Raw genomic sequence first — 21037 nt, 5'->3', positions numbered from 1 at the left:
GATATTTTGCGATTCTGTAAAGAACTGTTGTAGTCTTTCCCCAACAGGTATAGTGTGATTAAGGACGGGGGGAGGGGTATTACGGAAGGGGGGGCGTGGGGAAACGGTGGGAAAGTCAAGGTTTGATATTAAAGGTGGTAGGTTTGGTAAAACCTCCTATACCTCTGCCTCAGAACTTCGCATGACAAGATGGGTAGAAACGGAAGGGAGTTTGTTTCATCACCAATTGGACGTCCGTTGGAAAGAATGTAGATGAGAATTGATGCGTCAAATCAAATTTCCCGGGACAAATTTGATGTTGATAAATAGAGGGAAGTAGATTTATAACAGTGTTCGAAAACAATACCGACAGGATTCCGCTAGTAGCCCCACGGCAATGACCACACTGAGCAGAAGCACACATCCTAAGCAGATGGAGGGGGGTGTACAATCCAACAATGGAGTCTAGGATCATGCGCATTGCAAGCAATAGGAGTTACTACACCATGTTACTCGATAGATTTCTTCGAAGAACTGGTACACTTCTGAGCCCAACACTAGATGGCAGACTTATGCTAAGCATGTGTATCTACAGTTACACATGCCTTCAAACATTTGTCTCCATATGTTGTGCAGAAGTTCTCAATCCCACCCAGAGGAGGCTAACAGGAAACAGAAAAAGATAGTAATACGTATAAATAAGACCAGGAAAGACATTCAGATTATTTGTTTTTATTTAAAATCAGTTTAAAGACATTAAAAGCAAGACCAAAATAAGTTTCATTCACACTAAAGGTTTTGAGACTCAACAGGAATGAAAAAGCTTCATTTAATCAATAACAAAACAACAAACCTCAGAGATATGGGGCCACTCCATTCAGCAGTTCATACATGCACATATATACGGGTACCCAAAAAAAAGGCCAAAGGAGGCTGAGAATATGGGATTCTTAGACAGACTATCCCACCATCTAAAAGAAAACCTGTACAGGGGACTACATTCCCAAGCCAGAATTAAGTGCCTTGACAGACTACAGTAACCACAATACAGAGGATTCTAAAACCAGGAGTGGATGCAGTCAGCCACTCCTCACCCACTTAGCTCAAGGGCAACAGAAGAGTCTACAGTTTTCAGGGTCTGAATGCAAAGTAAGCAATTGGTGATCAATATCGGAAGCTGCTAAGAAGGCATTCTATATTGGCAGCAGATATTTCGTCTAAGGAGGCCTTCTTGATCCCCCATAGGCTACTTTCTCTGCAGGGAACAGTTAGGGGAAAGACTAAGCAACACTAACCACCAGTTTGTGCACAGAGCAAGTAATTACCTTGAATCCCCCCAAATATACTAATGGAACTTTCACTGGATTCCAATAAAGGGGCCCCTTCACCCTTGAGCTCAATCCACCTCCTATACTATAAACGACTCCTTATAAAATCAACAAGGCATACATCTGCAACAATGCTATCCTTCTTACTGGGTACAACCAATTAACCATGCACTTTAACAATCGCATTGAATCTTTGGCCTACAACAGGGGTTCACTAAAGTCAGTCTTGGAGGGCTTGACAATGCCAGATTAAGATAATTACATTTATCTAAATGGGGATATGCTAAAAATCTGGCATGGATCTAGCCCTTCAGGACAGAATTTGGAAAACTCTGGCCTACAATTTAAGGCCATTCATACCAAATGCAAGTGTCATGGTATCCCTAAATAATGCTCTCAAAGCACCAAGAGATGTCTATCTCCCACAACATCCGAACAGACCTCCCGTTGCCTCTTGTGAATGGCCATCCATTAGGGATGTATTGTACCCAAGTAGTCCCTACATGACCAATTCCTCATTCCAATTAACCACCTCTGATAAACCTGCTTTAAAAAAAACAAAAAAAAAAAAAAAAGTTGGTTGTCTCTCCTACATTCCTAAAATCCAAATGCATCACACTCAGCCCCCTACTTCCTGTGCCTCAAATTCAACCACATCATGTCGCTCATTCAGACCAACAGGCAGAGCATCCTCAAGAGGTAGCAGACTGTTAAAAAACACATTATATACACAACATTCTGATTAAGACGCTCCACTCTGGGGAGAAAACCCTGAAACTACGTCGGGTAATTCACGGTCAAATGCAGGCAGTTTTGCGCCCATCCCATGAAACATTCTGCAGCCTGTGTCTCTGGCCACTCTAACCTACATTTTTGCAGACCGCTGCTAAAACTAATAGCCAATTAGAACACAATGCTTTCACGCAGTCTAGTTGCAGGTTTTCTCCTCACAGAAAGCAAACTCATAAGACATCCTATCATTATAATCCCTGAACCTCCCTGGACCAAGCTTGAAGGAATTTAAATATAAAAATAAATTTTCTTTTTAGAAAAATGCTTAAATATTTTTTTTCATTGGTTTTAAAATTTAGATTTAGCCAAACACACAGCCTCATTCACACTTGAGATTGCACTGCACATGGCAATTTGGGCAGGCAGCAAGGTACCCAAATTACTACATCACACTACCATTTACTGGCAAAGGCTTACAAATTCAAATCTTCATTTAAGCTCTCTCTCCTCACACCACAGCCATCTTTCTCAATCAAAACTTAGAAATACAGACTTCACGCAGGACCTAAACTTGAGGCGCTATTCATCCCCCAGCAGCATAGCCACAGAGAGGCATAAATCCGGCACTACCAATATGCCGCCAAACATACTTTATATATTCCTCCAAACTTGATTCAGAGAGCGGGTCCTTATTTATATACATTATTATAAAAAAAAATCTGAAAGAACAAATACTCAGCATTGAGTCAGTCTGGTTTAAGACTGTAGACAAACTAACAGTGAATAAGATAAGGGAGCAGTACTTTATTGGCGGTGATATGGGCAAGGACAGTAGTGTATAGGGAATTAAGTGGAGAAAATAGCAATCCCTTCCCACCTTATAGGAATTTGTGTTCGGAAGGGGTGTGTTCAGAATTCACATTCATCTGTGTGTAGAAAGTGTGGTTCACCGTTAGGACATGGTGGGATAAAATAATGTTGATCAAGGAAAATAAATAAGAATTGTGGTGGTTATTTTCTCCAGATTAGAGTTAAAGGTTTGCTTTGGCACTTCTTACACTTGCATGTTCTATGTGTAGCCTTTTAGGATTTTTCAACTGTGATCTACAAAATGTTTTTCTTGTAGACTCCTAGTGCTTGTAGTAGTGAAAAAGTGGGTGGCCGTCACAAAATGGTGTTTACATGCAATATATATTAATTGGCTTCAAGGACTCATTTTTGCTTACTATATAGCAGTTCGCTTTCGTTTTCTGCACACTACAATTTTTGTAAAGGTAATCCAGAATCTCACACACTAGCTCATTAGTGTAAGCGAATACAGCATAATGGAGAATGCAGGACAACTAGGCAATTCTGCTAACCCTCACAAAATAGAATTTTGAAGAGACAGATACAGTAAGCTACAATGATTCAATTAGACCGAATTAGTGCATCTATTTCGTTTTGTTGGCTAGTGCATAACTGCTAAATACTGCACAGAACTATAAAAGAGAAATCAGCTTTTTGTAAGAACATACATTTGGGATATCTGGCCCAGAAGCTCTACAACATTCCCATCCAATAGGACTTTCTCAGACCAACCTCCAGTACATCAGGGCAGACCTGTGACATTTTCTTCCATATCATATGATTCTGTTCGGCATCCACACGTAGGATTCTTTTCTCTGTGTCAAAATCAGCCAACATGATCCAGACTCATGCAGGCCCAGGTATGCATCATCCCACAAATAGTTTGGCAGAGGGGATTTGCAAAGTGTACACCATATACATTCTCAGTTGCTGGAAATTCTGCTCCACCCCCTGCCAAACATCTTCATTGGGGTATCAATGAGGTGGAACACGGTGATAACTGAAACCAATAAGACTTCTATAGTTTAACTCAGTAACTCATGGGCTGAAGAAAAAGTGAGTGTTAAGGGAGTTATACGAAGCTCACTGTATGCAAAAACTGAATAGCCACATATAGAACAGATATGTGGGATAGCTATCCAGAAAATTATTAGGAAACATTCATTTTAAAGGCTCCACCTTGAAGCAGAGCGCTGAAAACCACCTTGATGGGGACTACGGTAGGTTGCATCCAAACAGTTATGGTAGCGGACCAGCAAAGAGCTAAAAACACAGACCAAGGAGGAAAGCAAATACACAACCCTGCCATGGGTAGTGCCAGGAGCGGAAGTATATTTGATAGTGGAATTGGAATTAGTCACTGGGGGCAAGAACAGTAGATTACAGTCTCATCAACAGAACAGTTCAAGTAAACAGGCATGTTTGGGACATTTGAGAGGCAGTTCACCAGTTTGATGGTATTATCCAAGACCTAGTGCTGGTGTTAAATAGCAAATGTCTAAATTAGAGGTTTTCTCCACCGATCTGCTAGAAATCAAAACGGGGTTTCACTATTGGACAAATACTACTGCACCATCTCGGTTTCAAATGGGCACTAGGCCAAAGAGTACGCCATCTCAGACACCACTTGTAAGCACACTTCAAACGTGCATCTATTTCTTTCGTGTGTGTTGCCTCCGTGCCTGCAACCGCTGCCGTGCCCCAGAGGGCTTACTACCAGCTCCGATAGAGAAGGCAGGAGCAGGGGATCCTATGGAGGGAAAAAAATAATCATTCAGAAAAGTATATGCGTGTCAAGGATGGGGTATACTGCATTGGGACAAATACATACACATTTGCAAAACTGACAGACATGAAGCACATGTTTACCCATCTCTATGCATTTCCAAGTAGCAGATGTTTTGTTATGTTGGCAATCTTATAAAGTGCACAACCTTATCGAACTCTACTTTAGAGCTTAGTGAAAATTCTGTAAACACAGAAATAAGGTAAGGGAAATGCTACTTACCAGTATGCATCTGTTCTTGGCATGTAGAGCTGCAGATCTACACACTATGCATAGATCGCCATCTGGTGTTGGGCCCGGATGTTTGCACTTGTTTTTGTCCTGAAAAGTATTTGGCAGTCACGAGGTAGGTGATTCCTCCTTAGGATCATAGTGCGCATGGGCATCTGCTCCATCCTCAGGATCATAGTGCGTATGGGCATCTGCTCCATCCTTCGATTGTTTTTCGCCAGCAGGGAAATGATGGAGCTTTGTAAGAAACAGGAAGATTCCCTTGTATGCTGTATCTAAATAAGATAATACTGGAACAGATAAAGGAAGCCGGGTGGGCGTGTGTAGATCTGCAGCTCTACATGCCAAGAACAGATGCATACTGGTAAGTAGCATTCCCCGTTCGAGGCATATGATCTGCAGATTACACACTATGCATAGATTGTATAGCAGTCCCCCTCCTTAGTGGCGGCCACCAGTATCTGTTGCAGTAGTCTGAAAAAGGGTTTGGAGTACAGCTTGGCCCACACTAGCTTGTTTTCATTGCACATCTACACAATAGTGTTTTGTGAACGTGTGCCCTGCAGATGTCATCTAATGGAATGTTCCCTAAAAATGCCTTAGAACCCCTATTTTTCTTGTAAAGGGGGCTCTAGGAGGAACAGTTATTATACATTTTGCTTTGTGGTAGAAAATTTGTATGCATTTAACAATCCATCTGGCTATCCTGGACTTTGATATGGGATTGCCTTTGTGTGGTGGTGAAAAAGAAATGAAAAGTGGTTTAGTCTTTCGAAAAGGTTGAGTTCTCTCAATGTAATAGAGCAATGTTCTTTTAACATCTAAAGTATGTAGAACTCTTTCTGAGACTGTGTGGTTGCGAGAATAATACGGGCAACTCCACAGATTGAGGTGGAAGGGAAAAATGACTTTAGGGAGGAATTTAGGATTAGTTCGGAGAACAACCTTATTGTGATGGATTTGTAAGAAAGGTTCCTGAAGCTCACTAACTTCTTAGAGAAGTTATGGCCACTAGGAAAGCAACCTTCCATGTTAAGAATTGTAGCTCACATTTATGTAGAGGTTCAAAGGGAGGTCCCATTATACTTGTGAGAACGATGTTTAAATTCCACACAGGTGAGGGTGGAACTCTGGGAGGAATTATCCTTTTGAGTCCTTCCTTAAAGGACTTTATGGCAGGTACCCTGAATAGTGAAATATTGTCTATTTTGTAGATATGCTGCTATGGCAGCAAGGTGTAGCCTAATAGACGTATAGGCTAAGTTGCACCTTTGTAGGTGTAGTAGGTAGCTTATGATGTGTTGGATAGACACATCTAGGGATTGATGTTATTGTTATGACAATACATCACAAATCGTTTCCACTTGGCTGCATAGCAGGCTCTAGTGGAAGGGCGTCTAGCTTCCTTAATGACATTCATACAGTCAGGAGGAAGGTTAAAGAAACCGAATTCTAAGATTTCAGGAGCCAGATCGCAAGGTTGAGCTGAGCTGGGTCCGGGTGTCTGATCTCTCCACGGTTCTGGGTTAAGAGGCGTGGTGAGAGGTGTAATCTTTGGTGCGGAACTAGATAGTTCCAGCAATGTGGTGTACCACAGTTGTCGGGCCCAAGTTGGAGCAACTAGAATGAGAGTCAGTGAGTGTTGCCATAGTTTGCGCACCACCAGTGGTATGAGTGGGAGAAGCAGAAAGGCGTACGCAAATCTGCTTGATCAGTTCATCCATATCGCATTGCCTTTGGCCAATGGGTGTGGGTATCTGGCGGTGAAGCTTGGGCATTTGTGGGTGGTGAAGAGGTCTATCTGTGGTTGCCCCCACATTTGAAAGAATGGTTGAAGAACTTGTGGATGAAGTTCCCACTCGTGGATTTGTTGCGTTTGACGACTTAACAGATAGGCTATGGTGTTTTGGACTCCTGGGACATGTTGGGCTAGGAGAAAAATGTTCTGAGGTATAGCCCATCTCCAGATGTTCTGTGCTAGCTGAGAGAGCTGCAGAGTGTCCTGCCTTGTTTCTGTATGTTGTACATGGCTGTCCTGTCCGTGCGGACTAGGACAGTCTTGCCTGATATCGGTTTATGGAATGCTTAAGGCTAGGAATATGGCCAGTAATTCCAGGTTATTGATGTGGAAAAACTTGTTGGTGTCCACCTGCCCTGCATGGTGTGATGTAATAGATGAGCTCCCCAGCCGGAGAGAGACGCGTCCGCTATCATGACAATTTGAGGAACTGGCTCTAGGAACGGTCGCCCGTTGGAAAGGTTTTTGGTGTTCCACCACTGCAGAGAGCGATGAGCGCGACCGTCCACCAACACCAGATCTGTTAGCTGACCTGGAGCCTGGTTCCATTGGCGTGCTAAGCACTCTTTTATGGGACACATCTGGAGTCTTGAGTGAGGCACTATGAATATGCAAGAGGCCATCATCCCTATGAGCTGCATGAACACTCGAGCTGGAAGAGAGTGATGCGGCTGAAATTTGGTGAGGAGAGCGAGAATGTTTGCTATCCTGGCAGGACTGGGACAGGCTAGCGCTTTTGAGGCATCTATTGTGGCGCCGAGGTACTGTTGCGTGTGAGAGGGTTGCAGATGAGACTTGGTGCGGTTTATTGTGAACCCTATGTCGTGGAGTAATTGGATAGTCGCGTGAGTGTGATGAACACACTGTCTGTACGAGGTGGCTTTTATGAGCCAGTCGTCGAGTTATGGGAAGACGTGAATGTGCTGTCTTCTTAGATGGGCTGCGACTACCGCTAGGCACTTTGTGAATACCTGTGGTGATGTGACTCCAAAAGGGAGTACTTTGAATTGATAGTGCTGCCCGTCCACTACAAACCTGAGATATTTTCTGTGAGCTGTGTGAATGGGAATATGGAAATAGGCATACTTGAGATCTAAGGTAGCCAGGAAGTCGCCCTGTGAAAGCAGAGGGAGGACCTGCTGAAGTGTGACCATGTGGAAATGGTCTGATTGTATGTATAGGTTTAGTGGCCTGAGGTCTAGAATAGGTCTCAGCCCCATATTTCATTGGTTTGAGAAAATACAGGGAGTACACTCCTGTGTTTTGTTGATGCAGGGGAACTAGCTCTATTGCACTTTTTTTTAGTTAGGAAATTACCTCTTGTTTCATGAGTGACAAATGTTCTGTTTACGTTGTTGTCTCTGTATCCTCCTCTGATAACCTCTGGTGAAGGTGGATTGGTTGGGAGCCTTGTAAGAGGTGGATTGGTTATCAGAAGAGTACCCCCTGGAGTTGCCCTTGTAGGATGAGCGACAAAAAGAACGTCTGGGAGCTTGTAATTGCAAGCCTCCCATTGATTTGGCTGTGTCTGTGTCCTTTCATCTTTTCAAGGGATGCATCAACATTAGGGCCAAAAAGGTGTTGTTGGTCGAATGGTTGGTTGAGGCTAGAGCTTTGCACCTCAGGTTTAAAACTGGAAATGCGTAGCCATGCGTGCTTGCGGAGAAGGACACTTGTGTTTACTGCTCTGGATGCTGTATCTGCCAGAGAGCACACCGGGTGTGGGTGATAATTGTACCCTCTTGTAGGAGGTTGTTGGCCTTATTTTTGTATGTGTCCGGGAGGTGTTGTAGTAGGGACTCCAACTCATCATAGTGAGCCCTATTGCATCTGGCTAACAGGGCCTGAGTGTTTGCGATGCGCCAAATGTTAGCTGCCTGTGACGCTGTTCTTTTGCCAGAGGCGTCCAGGAGTTTAGACTCTGTCGGGCACAGCTGCATCACCTGATGTTTGCGAGTCAGTCCTCTTTCTAGCATTTGAGACCACCATGGAGTCTAATGGAACAGGGCCCTTAACGTAAGCTGGGTCTGTAGGGGCAGCTTTGTATTTTTTCTCAATTCTAGGATTGATGACTCTAGCCCTAACAGGGTCCTTAAATACCCCTGTAGCGTGTTTAATAACCCCTTTGAGCATGGGTAAAGTGGATGTGGACCTTTGGGTGGTGTCAAAAGTGTCCATTAAAAAATCCTCTTCGACCGGTTCTGTATGTAGGTCGACCCCATGGTACTGGGCAGCTCGGTGTACCAGCTGATTAAAACCCATGGTGTCTTCTGGAGAGGAAGGCCTAGAGGGGTAGCTGTCATCTTGCGGGACATTAGGGACATCAGGCGTATTATAGTCATCCCAGGGGTCAGGGGAAGCTGGTGGACTGGGGTCCCCTAGTGGCAGGTCGTCCGCACCGTCCCCTGTGTCATCATATGTGTTGTCATCGTCTACTGGTGTAGGGGATGGCGTAGGAGAATGAGGTGGTGGGGGATGTGGAGGCGGTAGAGGAGGTGGAGAAGGGACTCCAAGAGGTGATGTGGCTATGTCCCGCTTTTTAGGTGGTGGAGCTGGTGCAGGCATGTCCAGTGGTCTTTTCCTGGAACTCCGAGTCAATTTACCAGTTTTAGGGTCTTTAGTTCGAGTTTTTTGATGAGTGTCTGGTCGAAAAAGCTCTTCTGAAGAAGGTTGGGTGTTCGGTGTCGACTGTCGGTATTGAGGGCTTTTTCAGCGTCGGCTCCAGAGTGGTTTTGGGCTTGGAGCCGTGTGGTTTACCAGTCTGTGTGCTTCTTCGGTGTCGGTGGTTTCGTCCCCGAAGAGTGTGAGTCGTACCTTTTGGGGAGTGGCTGCTTTGTCGGCTCAGTGTTTTTTCGGTGTCAGGTAGTAAGTGCTTGGTGTTTTCAGTGCTGAAGGCTTTGGGGTGGAACTAGCGGACGGCACGGAGGATGGGTGAGACCTCTTTTTCGGTGCCGATGATTGCTGGTGGCAGGCAGACTAGTCAGAGTTGCTGGAAGGCTCGGTAAGCTTCTTTGCCAGGCCCGAGGGCGGGGCATGGGAAGCAGTGTGTCTGTGTGCACCTGAGCCTGAAGGTGAAGGTGTGACCGAAGCCTGTTGTTGTAGGGAGTGGGTAGGGGGGGGGGGGGGGGGGGGGGTCGACGTCTACTTAAGACCAGTTGAGCCGGAGTCACTTCTTCGACGTCGGAGTGCTAGTCTTCGGAGGCGCTGATGAGGCCTTCTTCGACCTGCTCCTCTGGTACATCGACGCCCTCTTGCAAGATGTCATAGGGAACCTCTGCCTCTCTCCCGAGCACAAGGCCGGAGACTGCCTAGCTTGTGCCTCTTTCCGCTCGAAGACCATCCGGGATAGACAAGCTCGAAGGACCATGGCTCGCTTGTCGATCCCAGATGGTCTTCGAGCGGAAAGAGGCACAAGCTAGGCAGTCTCTGGCCTCGTGCTCCAGAGAGAGGCAGAGGTTACACCTCATGCAGATCGGTGTGGGGAAACTTCGACCCACATCGAGGACACTTTTTGAAAGGCGTCTCCATGAGCCAGATGCAAAGGCTCAGGTCGGCCCGAAGGCCTTATTCGACGACCGGAATCGAAGACATTTAGAGATGCGCGCAGATTAGGGTTGGCGATCGAGACAATACAGTCGAAAGGGTGAAGGATTGCGTGTCGAAACAAGAATCGTTAACGGTTCCGAACTGGAGCACGAGAAACACATCCGAGCCCGATGGCAGAAAAAAATCTGAGGATGGAGCCGATGCCAATGCGCACTATGATCCTAAGGAGGAGTCACCTACCAAGTGACTTCCAAAGACTTTCCAGGACAAAAACAAGTGCAAACATCCGGGCCCAAAACCAGATGGTGATTTATGCATAGTGTGTAATCTGCAGCTCATATGCCAAGAACTTTGTTTATGAGTGCTAGGTTTAAATTACTGCATCTGTGATTTAATCTTAATTAGATAACAAGAATGAAATGGCCGTATAGTTTCATGTGGTTTTAATATCCCTGGTACCTGGGATAGCAATCAAGGGAATTTGAGGGAGACGGGTGGACTCAAATGGATCAGACAAGAGCTGGAAATGTAATGATCACATTGGTTGGCTTTGTTTTTTAGGAAACCAAAAAGCATTTAGGTAAAGAAGTCATGTGACTGAGGTCTTTAGATAAAACTCTGCGCTCATATTCTGACCTTTATGCAGTTAATGATACTACACACAAGTGGGCAAAATGACCAGCAGCATTTGAAGGGGCTGTTCTAAAATGCATCCTTTTTCAAATAGCAGAGAACTGGTTCATATGGGGTCTATGTCATTCTCATCAAATAATTGACATGCGGAGTAGGGCATCAGTGGCCCCCTTTATAATGCTTGCTAATTAATATGCAATTGAAAATTAACACAGAACCTTGAAAAGCAACTGGTGAACCAACAAACACTTTTTCCTGTTGAAAATAAACAAAACAGGCATCAAAGTCAATGGACCAACATAACCTGTTAGAATCACGTTTTCCACTCGCAAGATCTTTCTGTATCTGAGTGGCACAACCAGAGGTCTTCATGCAGAACAGAATTCAGCTAAATTTCTTCAGCTTGGCCCTTCAGTTTGGTGCACCACCATGTTATTAGAGGAAAAGTTGTGTGCTTGGGTGTCATTTGAAGTCAGAGATAACCATGCCCTTAACTGTGTCTCAAAGAACATGGAGTTAAGATTGCTGGGAGTCCAGGGCGCTGCGCTTTGGAAAGCACAAGGCCAAGAGCAGAGCCAAATTACAGTTTTTTGAAAAACATCCTCATTTGCACCTCAGTTACAGGATGGGGAATGTTGAGGCAGCCCAGTTAAGCAACCGGAAAACACTTGTGTAGAGAATGTCACGGTAGATCTACAGGAGAAGAGGCAATAGACACCATGGTAAACTGAATAAAGACAGGGCCTTGGACCCCTGAGCCAACAAGCTCACCTGGGATGCACCCACATGCTTGTGGAGTGGTACTGTGACCTGTGCAGACTGGGGCAGCATTTCAGCAACCCCAGATGACTATTCTGCATCTCTACTACTGCTGATGAAGGACTAAAAGAAACATGTCTAGAGACAATAGCACTACCTGCACCAACTTTGATGAAAAACTACAGTAGGTTTGAAGTAAGAGTACAGAATTTACTAGACTGCAATGAGGTGAACTGTGCTGGGATGAGGGGCAGTGTGCTCCATTCCCTCTTGTGTTTAAAAGGCTCCTTCAAGCCAACGAGCTCACGTGGGATACACCTGTGCACCTGTAAACTGGTACTGTGACTCACTGAAGACTTAGGCAGCATTTCAAGATGACTTTTCTCTGCTCTCTGATGAAGGCCAAACCCAGAAACACGTGTCTAGAGATAACAGTACTACCTGCACCAACTTTGGTGAAAAACTACAGCAACTTTGAAGCAAGCGTACTGCACTCACCCCAAATGTGTCCAGTCTCATGGATTCCCTATTTGGGGAAGTGGCAGGGAAAACGCCAGGGAAAATCGGGGCTTGAACTACCAAGCTCTCAGGGGTGCGGTGTTAGCGGATGAAACTTGGATCACCTGTATCAGGGCAATGGCGGCGTGCTATTGTACTGTTCACAGGAGCCCCTGTGCTAGGCTTGGACCAACTGCCTAGAAGGGCATCCATAAGTGGATCATTGAAGGGCAAAAGGGGTTCCAATGAAGAAGCCCTAAGTTGAAGCACTTCGGTAATGTTAGTCTTGACTGGCATGGAGGGTAGCTCCAGGTCAAGGACCTCTGCTACACTACACCACCTTAGGATAAGATACCCCCTCCTCGGTAGCCACAGTAGGCAGATAGAGAATACCAGAATCTGGAGAGGTGTCCAGTATATTGGTCTCTGCCAGCTTCTCATACTAATCCAAATCCTCACTATGAGCGTTCAACTGGTTTTCTAAATGGTACTCCCATGCCTGAAACTTCTTCAAAATGAACAGGCAACGATGCAAACCCTCTGGGCTCTGTCGGCGCCAGAGTTGACAGCGACAGACATCGATCCAACACAGAGTCCTCGGATATCAGAATGGGGAGGTGCAGCCAGTGGAAGCATAGACTTCAGGACCAGCACTGGGGAAGGTCACGTTGGCATGACCGACCCAGATCCAAACTCAGATCAATGAGACCCCACCGAGGCCAGAGGCATCAGAGAGGAACCTGTGGGGGCCACCTCAGACCCCGAAGGCACACCAGAGGGGTTGGCCCGCTCAAATACACGTTGCATGGTCTCGAAAAATTATTTAGCGGGAGCCACTCCGAATCCTACCCACCTCAAGGACCTCGAGCGCAACGAAGAGGACTTGGGGCTCCAGGAGCCTTCGGCATCATGGCAAGGTAGTCCGAGCAACACTACAAATCATGGTCACGCTTGAGGCATCATAAGCAAACAAGGTAGAGGTTAATGGCCGACATGGCACGGTGACAGGCACCGCACAGTTTATAACATACCCATCTACAGGTCATCCCTTGACAAAAGAAAAATTACTCAACAAAACAATGAAAAAATTGTATAAAAAAACAAAAAAAACAGGGGTACCTCTTTTCCGGATCAGCGCTAACTTGCAAGTAAAGAAAAGAACTGAGGTCTGCGTGCCTGTGTGGGGCCTATGTAGGTGACCGCGACGTCACATCCTGCGCTAACAAAGCGGACAACGCTGCAGAGCGCTGAAATGAGCCACCCAACGACATGCAGCGGTACTGCTCAAGCAAAAGTATCCAGGTCCAGTCTTATGCATGTGGAAGTCAAAGGTAAGGAAGAGGCAGCTAGAAGTCTGAGATCAGAAGTTCAATGGACTGTAGTGTAATTGGAAGACCACCCCAGGGAGAAATCTGGGGTTGGTGCGAAAGACAACTGTATCCCTGTACATCTAGAAAAAAGGTTCTTTTAAGGTTAGTGCCTGAAGCTCACTGACACCCTGGAGTGAAGTGATTGTGACCAGAAATGCTATCTTTCAAGAGAGAAACTGGAAGGGGGGTGGGGGGTGCTGGAGTGGAGTGGTTTAAACAGAGGGCCCACGAGTCTTGTCAATACCATGATGGGGACCCATGTCGGGCTGGTGGGAACCGAGGAGGAATGACTCTAGTGAGACCCTCCATAAAGGATTTAATAACCGAAAATGTGAAGAGGGAATATGTTGCCTGTTCTGAAGGTAGGCAGCTAGAGCAGCTAGGTGTAGTCATATGGATGTGAAAGCTAAATCACAACTTTGCAAGTGAAATAAGTAAAAGACAATATCCTGCACTTCGCTAAAAGGCCAATGTGCTTTGAATGACAATAGGAGATGAAACATTTCCATTTGGCAGCATAACAGACATGAGTAGTAGGTCTGGACGCTTCTTTCAGAATGCTCATGCATTGAAGTGGAAGATTGAGGTACCCAAATTCTAGGACTTCAGGAGCCAGAGCGCAAGATTGAGAGACCTGGGGTCTGGCTGCCTAATTGCTCCATGGTTCTGCGTGAAAAGGTAGGGCCGGTTAGCGAGCTTCTCGTGGGGAACCACTAAGTTCAAGAAGGGTGGTGATCAATGGTTGGCATGCCCAGGTGGGAGCCACCAGGATGAGACATCTGCAGAAGCCTCGGGACCACAAACAGAAGTAGTGGGAGAAGAGGAAAAGCGTAGGCAAATATGCTTGAACAACTCATCCATAGTGCATTGCCCCTGGGGTGTGGGAACCTGGAGGTGAAACTTGGGCATTTGCAGTTTTCTGTTGTGGCATAGAGGTCAACCCTGGAAGTACTAGAGAAGGACTTGCAGTTTGAGATCCTCACTCATGGACTTATTGCCGCATCCTGCGGAGGAGGTCGGCAAAGTCATTGTCCACACAAAAGAAGGTACTCCACTAGCAGATGGATCTTGTGTCTGAGAACTCACCACCAAATGCACTGGGATGGCAGAAAGCTGGGGTGATCAGATATCCCTTCCTTTTGAAGATAATACAGGACTGTCATGTTGTCAGTCTTGATGAAGACTACTTTGGCAATCAAGTGAGAAAGTAAAGCTTTCAGTGCAAGGTGAACATCTAGTAGTTCCAGGTAACTGATGGGAGATTCTGGTTTCCCACTGGTCTTGTACAGTCAGATTCTATAAACGCACATCCCATCCTGTAAGGGTGTCATACGCAGTAATGGTCTGTGGAACTGACTCTAATCTACAAAGTAATTGAAAAGTAATTTTGATGGACTTAAAATCAACCAACTGCATTTGAACCTGCATTCAACTGTAATTCACTGCATAAATGTTAATTATTTCACTTACCTGCACCAGTCCTGGCTTGGTTCTAGAAATAAAACTAAATATTTATATACAAACAAAATGGGTCAGAGTTCAGTCTGAGTTTGTGACATTTCTTGCCCGAGTGTGTACAATAAATGCTTCAAACTACCCTCCGATAAAGGCTTACTGCTCGCCCACACTACCACAAAGAGTAAGGTAGTAACTACTTTTACCTCTGCCTACCTTTGGTGTTCCACTGGACTCTGTGCACACTATACCTTACTTTGGTATAGTATATACAGAGCCAGCTTCCTACACTGATTTCGTTTTAACACTCCTTGTTCGTAAATCAATGTGTTTGCATTAATGTTAAGGGCATGAAGACTGGGCCAGTTTTAATGTCATACATCAGATAACTGTCTACTGTAAGCACATATGTCTCGCCTTGCGCTTGGCTGATATTGGATTTAACTTCACAAGGCAAGTCTCGTCATTTATATCAATTTCCAAGGTGAACAAATGAGGCAGCTCTACTTTTAACGGGGCCAGTGATGCGTAGCCAGGGCCTAGGGTGTCACAGTAGAGGAGGTTATCGTGGCGAGGGTCTCAGCACAATATACATAAAAGAAGATTAGCATTCTAACAGTTACCATTACCGAGAACAAGGCACCAAAACACGTGCTTGCATCCACTTCTACGTGTGACGAATGGGAAAGGGTGGGATCTATGCCTGTGAATGACAGACGGCTGCTCTCTGTAGGGATGAAGACTCTAGCGCCTGAAACCATGATGCTGAAAGTCAATGGGATACTACAATGGCAATGAAGGGCTTCAGGACAGTAAGCTCTGCAAAGTGCGTCGCAGTTCAGAAAGTTGATTTACTGCCTAGCTTCAATCTCCTGCTTTCGAGTGAGGCTAGGCAGGCAGCCCAGACTTCAATACATAGATTGGTTTATAGATAAGATTGTCTCTCTAAATAAATCGATCCATTTAATATTTGTACAGGAACGTGAAGGAATTCAAATGTGGGGACACAGTCCCAGAGCCCTAATGGAGTCTGCCCCAGCCTTGCTCCCAAGAATCTTTTGCTGTAGTGGTTCTGGGGGCAATTTCTCTATGCAGGAGGAGAAACCTAGTGAGAATAAAGTGGATTACTTGTTACATGTGTTCCTTGCATTTCCAGGAGGAGTTTACTCTCACCAGCCAGTTGTTTATGGTAAGGGTAAACGTGTATGCCCAGTCTCCTTAGATGTGCTGCTGCTGCCGCTAGACATTTGGTGATAACCCTTGGAGTAGATTTGATTTCGAAAGCCAGTACTGTAAACTGATAGTCTTGTTTACCACAAACTGAAGGAATCTTCAGTTGAGGATTCATTGGGATGTGTAAATAAGCCTCTTTCAAGTCTATTATAGCCATGAAATCTACTTGTAGTTGAGGTATTACTTCTTGTAAGGATGTCATTTTGAACTTGAGTCTTTATGAACTTGTTTATGAATCTGAGATCCAAGATAGGTCTTAAAGAACCATCTACATTTCGAATGAGGAAATTTGTTGAGTAGTTACCCTTATTTCTTTCTTTAAAACCTTTTCTATTGCATTTTTGTACAACAATTCTTCCACCTACTTGAGGAGTCGTGCTATTTCCTACTTGTGAATTTCCTCTTTGATCCTCTTGAAGGAGGAAATTTGGGAAATTCTGTGCAATATCTGAATTATATTAGGTTGAAGACACATTTGTCTGAAGTTATTTTTCTCCACTCCTAAAGGAAATGTTTTATTCTTTCCCCTACAGGTGTTATGTAGGTAATCCTTTTCTTTTTGGAGTACCTCTCCAAAATGGTTTTTGAGAGGCAGGTTTGCATTGTTGAGTCACTTGTGTGTGAGAGTTGAACCCCATCTGTGACCTTCTCCTTTTCCTCTGCCCCTTCCCAGAAAAGGTAGTCTGACCTGTAGTTGGTATTGCCATGTTTGCTGAGTACTGGTTGCCTTGATGGGAGGTTCCAGATTGGAAACCTACTCTTCCTATGGGGTCTCTGAAAAGCCCCTGTTCCTCTGTGTGATCCTCTGTGCTGTAAGGCACCCACTGACTTGGGTGTTTCATGGTCATCAACCATACTGCCAAACAGCTGTTCCCTATTGAATGGCATGTTGAAGCCACTGGTCTGCCCTTCCAGTTTGAATACTAAGATTCTTAGCCATGAGTGTCTTTTTAGCTTGACACCAATTATCATTTCCCTGGCTAGATGTTTCAGCCCCATCCACAGCAGACTTGCCACTAGCCACTAAATGTGCGGCCCTCTTTTTTTTTTAGATTGTTCAGGCAGGTGCAGCATTCCCAATTCTGATGAGCTTGTGGTGGCAGTTGGAACAAAACTGGACAGGTGCCTTCTCATCCAAGTCCTCCAGGTAGTGCATTTGAATTTGCAATGAGCCACTGGCTGGCAGCATTACATTCACATTTCCTCCCTAACAGCTATTGTCTTGCTTTTGTTTGTATGGGTTCGTCCCACTAATGCGGGTACATTTGCTCTTTTCCTAGCAGTAGATACAATAATTGATTCTGCTGGTACTGTTCCCTGTATATGGGCTGGATCCTTTCAAGAATCATCTCAGCTTGACAAGAAGCAGGCACTTTGAATGCCGCTCTTCCCCGACCTAAAACACTAGGAAGCATGGGAAGGAACTGATTTCTAGTTTGTATCAGTATTTGAGAGTTTTCAATAAAATAAAAAAATAAACACAACTGTGGTTTTTCTTCTTCCAATTGAGGCCCAGATTTATTTGCAGCATGTTTTATTACCCAATTGTACAGGTCTACATCATCTGGAGGTGAAGTCCTCGAAGGGTAACGGTCTACCCCTTCTTCTGGGGAGTCAGAGTATGCAGACCAGTATCAGGATCTGGAGAGTCTATAAACCTCGATATACCTCTCCCAAATGTTCCTATTCTTCCTCAAAATAAAACTCTTCCTGGGGTTCTGTAGTGAAAGGAGTTTCACGTTACTCTATCTCCTTCTCTTTAAGGTCTTCCTGCTCTTTCAACATCTACCATTTTCGAGAGCTGCGGAACCCTTTCAGACTTTTATCGAAGTCGCTTCTTTTGAATTAACGCAGCCATTTCAGCCCAGAGGCATTTTTGCTTCAGTTCTACCTCTGCTGCTTTGTGGTCAAAATTCAGCAGTTTTTTTCTGCGACGAGTCCTTCGAAGAGCCTTGCGAGGATGTCTCCAATAATTAGCTTTGTTTTTCTGCTGGCGGCCTGTCTTGTTTTGACGAAGCGTCCTTGCTGTTAGTCTTTAGACTTCTTTAGCTCTACAGATCCTCCTGCGGATTCAAAGTCTTTATTGGGGTTTCACAGCAGCCTTTGTATTTTTCGAAGCTGCGGTTCCCTGCAACAGTCTTGAGTCTGACTTTCAAGAGTTTTTGGCCCCTTCACACCACCATGATTTTCTATTTGAGGTCAGACACCTTTCCTTCAGCTTTTTTACTGGAGAGACCCAAGTCTCTAAGGGACGGAGTGGTCTGCCGGCCCTGCATGCTGTGATGAGCCTGTCTTGGTCTCTCGCTCTCTCCTATGGTGTTTGGTGTGAGTGCCAAACAAGTGTGCAATCCTCACTCTTGTGGTCGACTGGTAAACAAAGACTGTAGACCGGATGCTTGTCCTTTTGAGAGAACTTGAGGTGGCAGTTGGACAGGCACCTTCTCCATCTAGGTCCTCCAGGTAGTTCCCCCGAATGGGCATTCTTTAAGGTCAATCGATACGCTTTGCTGGTCTTGAGCCAATGATTTTTTTTATGAAACTTTGCAGTTTCTTCTTCAAACTTTGACACTGGAGCTTCTTCAGCAGGCTTTCAGACCCAATGGCATAAAAAAAAAATATAAAGATTGCAACAAAGGCGGGAGCTTCTGGAGGAGGCACAATGTCACAAGAACCACCAAACGGGCAGATCCGTCGGCAACGAACAAAACAGACAGGACTAAAAAACAAAACAAAAAAAATAAAAAAAAAATAAGGAAAGTTGGAAACTTCCAGACCCAACCACTAGATGGAAGAATAATGCACACCATGTGAATACAGAAAAGATTCACATTGCAAAAGGAACAACCCCATCACAAGGAATAGCAAAGCTATTGTTTACAGAAGGAGTTGCACTAGGAAGAGAGGTTTTATCAACTCAAATAGTAGAAAAAGAATGTCGTACTGCAGCCAGCAAGCACTCCCCATGCTTGTTTTTCCCAACTCAATACCAGCCTATGTAAAGGCATGCTCAAAATGGAGTTTAAACATTACTGGTAGGCTGTACGACCATAGCAGCAATCAAGTACCATAACTTTGGTGCAACTGAAAGGAATTTTGCTTTGGAACCTCCGGATTGATCATGGATTAAAGGGGCAAAGATCAGATTACCAGTCAGTGTTTTACTTTGAACATAAGAGTACTTTAACATGTATGTAATAGGAAGTTACAGTTATGATGCACACAATCTAGAAGCTAATCACATACCCTCCAAGGGTCTAGGTAAGGCTCCAAGCGCCTTTACAGTTCCATAGCACCATCTTTCCTAGGACATAGCCATTTGGACCAAATTTAACATGCGAGTTCTTCTGATAAACAGGATTTTCGCAGGAGTTTTGGTTTCTGTAGTTCAGAAGTAATGATTGACTGCATACTATAAAGAATGCAGTACTTTGATGTTTCAACAGGTATCTAAAAAGGAACCATATTAAATTGAAGCCTTAAAACAACTTCCCCCAAAAATCCCACAATCCAATAGGTTAAATGACCTTACAAAGGTAAAGTGCCTCAGGTCCAGGTGACTTCATGTCTGGTCGTGTCCAGTGACCAGCTATGGTTCCCACTGGTCCGTTTTATCTTAATTTCGGGACACTGGATAAAGTGGTCCACCTCCTATTCTATACCCACAAAGAAAACATTAGCAAAAAAAAAAAAAAGGGTAAATCCAGTATTTGTAAAGCGCGAACAGTTATCCCGGCTCTGGGGGCAGTCGGGAAGATTAAGCAAGCTATTGCCCAGAGTCACATGGTGCTGGGCTGACCTGCCGCTAGTGCCGGGGATAGAACCGTGAGCCCCAGAATCCAGTGTCAATTGCCCTGGCCGCGGCACCACACCTCTTCCCTACACCAGTCAAGATTTTCTACTGGCCAAGAATCAGTTAGGAGGACGCCATTCTTTGCACGTAAGGAAGACAATAGCCACTGGTTAGTGGAGTCAGCCAGTGACCTCTTAAGAACCATGAGGAGTAGAACAATAATTTTAACTGTTCTAGAATTAGAACTTCATCCATCAACCCAACAGAACCCCAACCCTAGGGGTGGGACAACAGTCTCATAGCTCTCTGTGCTAGGCAGTGGCACTTTAAATACATAGACTGATTCGGGTATGAAGGCTCACTCTCCTCAATCCTTGAAGATGATGGCGCTTCTTAGGCCTAGATATCCTAGTTTCTCTCCAGGGTATCTGATCTGGGGTGACCTTATGGCTCCTGACTTGCCTCAATCCATTAGACTGACCTTACGTCATTTCAGTCACCTGGGTCTTTTGTACATCTTCCCAAACACCAACAAGCCAGTGAGCTTTCACTTCCCAGGTCAGAGTACCAAGCATTCAGACCTGCAATGAGTAATCCAGCAGAGATTCTTTGCTAGCATAAAGGGTTTTCCCCTGCACTAGTGTAAAGGTCTATTCTGTTTTGAGCTAACTGCAGTGAACTAAGTATTGGCTGGTATGTTACTTCTAAGCGTCTGGCGGTTTATTGGGGCTGCCAGACTCAACCAGTTTTGAAGATGCATGCAAAGTTAAACAGCCAAGTGGTGTTGAATAACAGATTTTGCTCACTTCCTTCCCAAACGAAGAACAACCAGTTTTGATTAGGTCAGGTATGAAGTACATTATCTTCCATATGGAGGCTTGCTCATCTCCAGTTTGCAGAGCAATGCTGCTACAACACAGGAAAGGTGAAGGGGTGTTTGAAGTTCATCTAGGCAGAGGCAACCTTCACTTCAGACAAGAAATGGACTTGATACCTCCTCCACCCATCAGGTTAACAGGCTAAACAGCATGGACAACGGATATACATATA

At 44.9% G+C, this 21037-nt stretch overlaps 1 protein-coding gene across 2 annotated transcripts in view; it reads right to left on the bottom strand.

The window, feature by feature from the left end:
• Nucleotides 1-695: 695 nt before the first annotated feature.
• LOC146859022 (nuclear envelope pore membrane protein POM 121-like) overlaps nt 696-21037 on the bottom strand; it is an 80901-nt gene continuing 60559 nt past the window's right edge. For both annotated transcript variants that reach the window (XM_085649658.1, XM_085649659.1), the window contains exon 13: nt 696-4638. In XM_085649658.1, coding sequence (XP_085505784.1) covers nt 4541-4638 — 98 coding nt within the window. In that variant the 3' untranslated portion in view covers nt 696-4540. The remainder of the gene's footprint in view (nt 4639-21037) is intronic.

This window comes from Triturus cristatus, chromosome 3_2 (assembly GCF_964204655.1).
Source record: "Triturus cristatus chromosome 3_2, aTriCri1.1, whole genome shotgun sequence".
NCBI lineage: Eukaryota > Metazoa > Chordata > Amphibia > Caudata > Salamandridae > Triturus > Triturus cristatus.
Note: the sequence above shows the minus strand (reverse complement) of the source record. Positions and strands in the feature narration are given on the sequence as shown.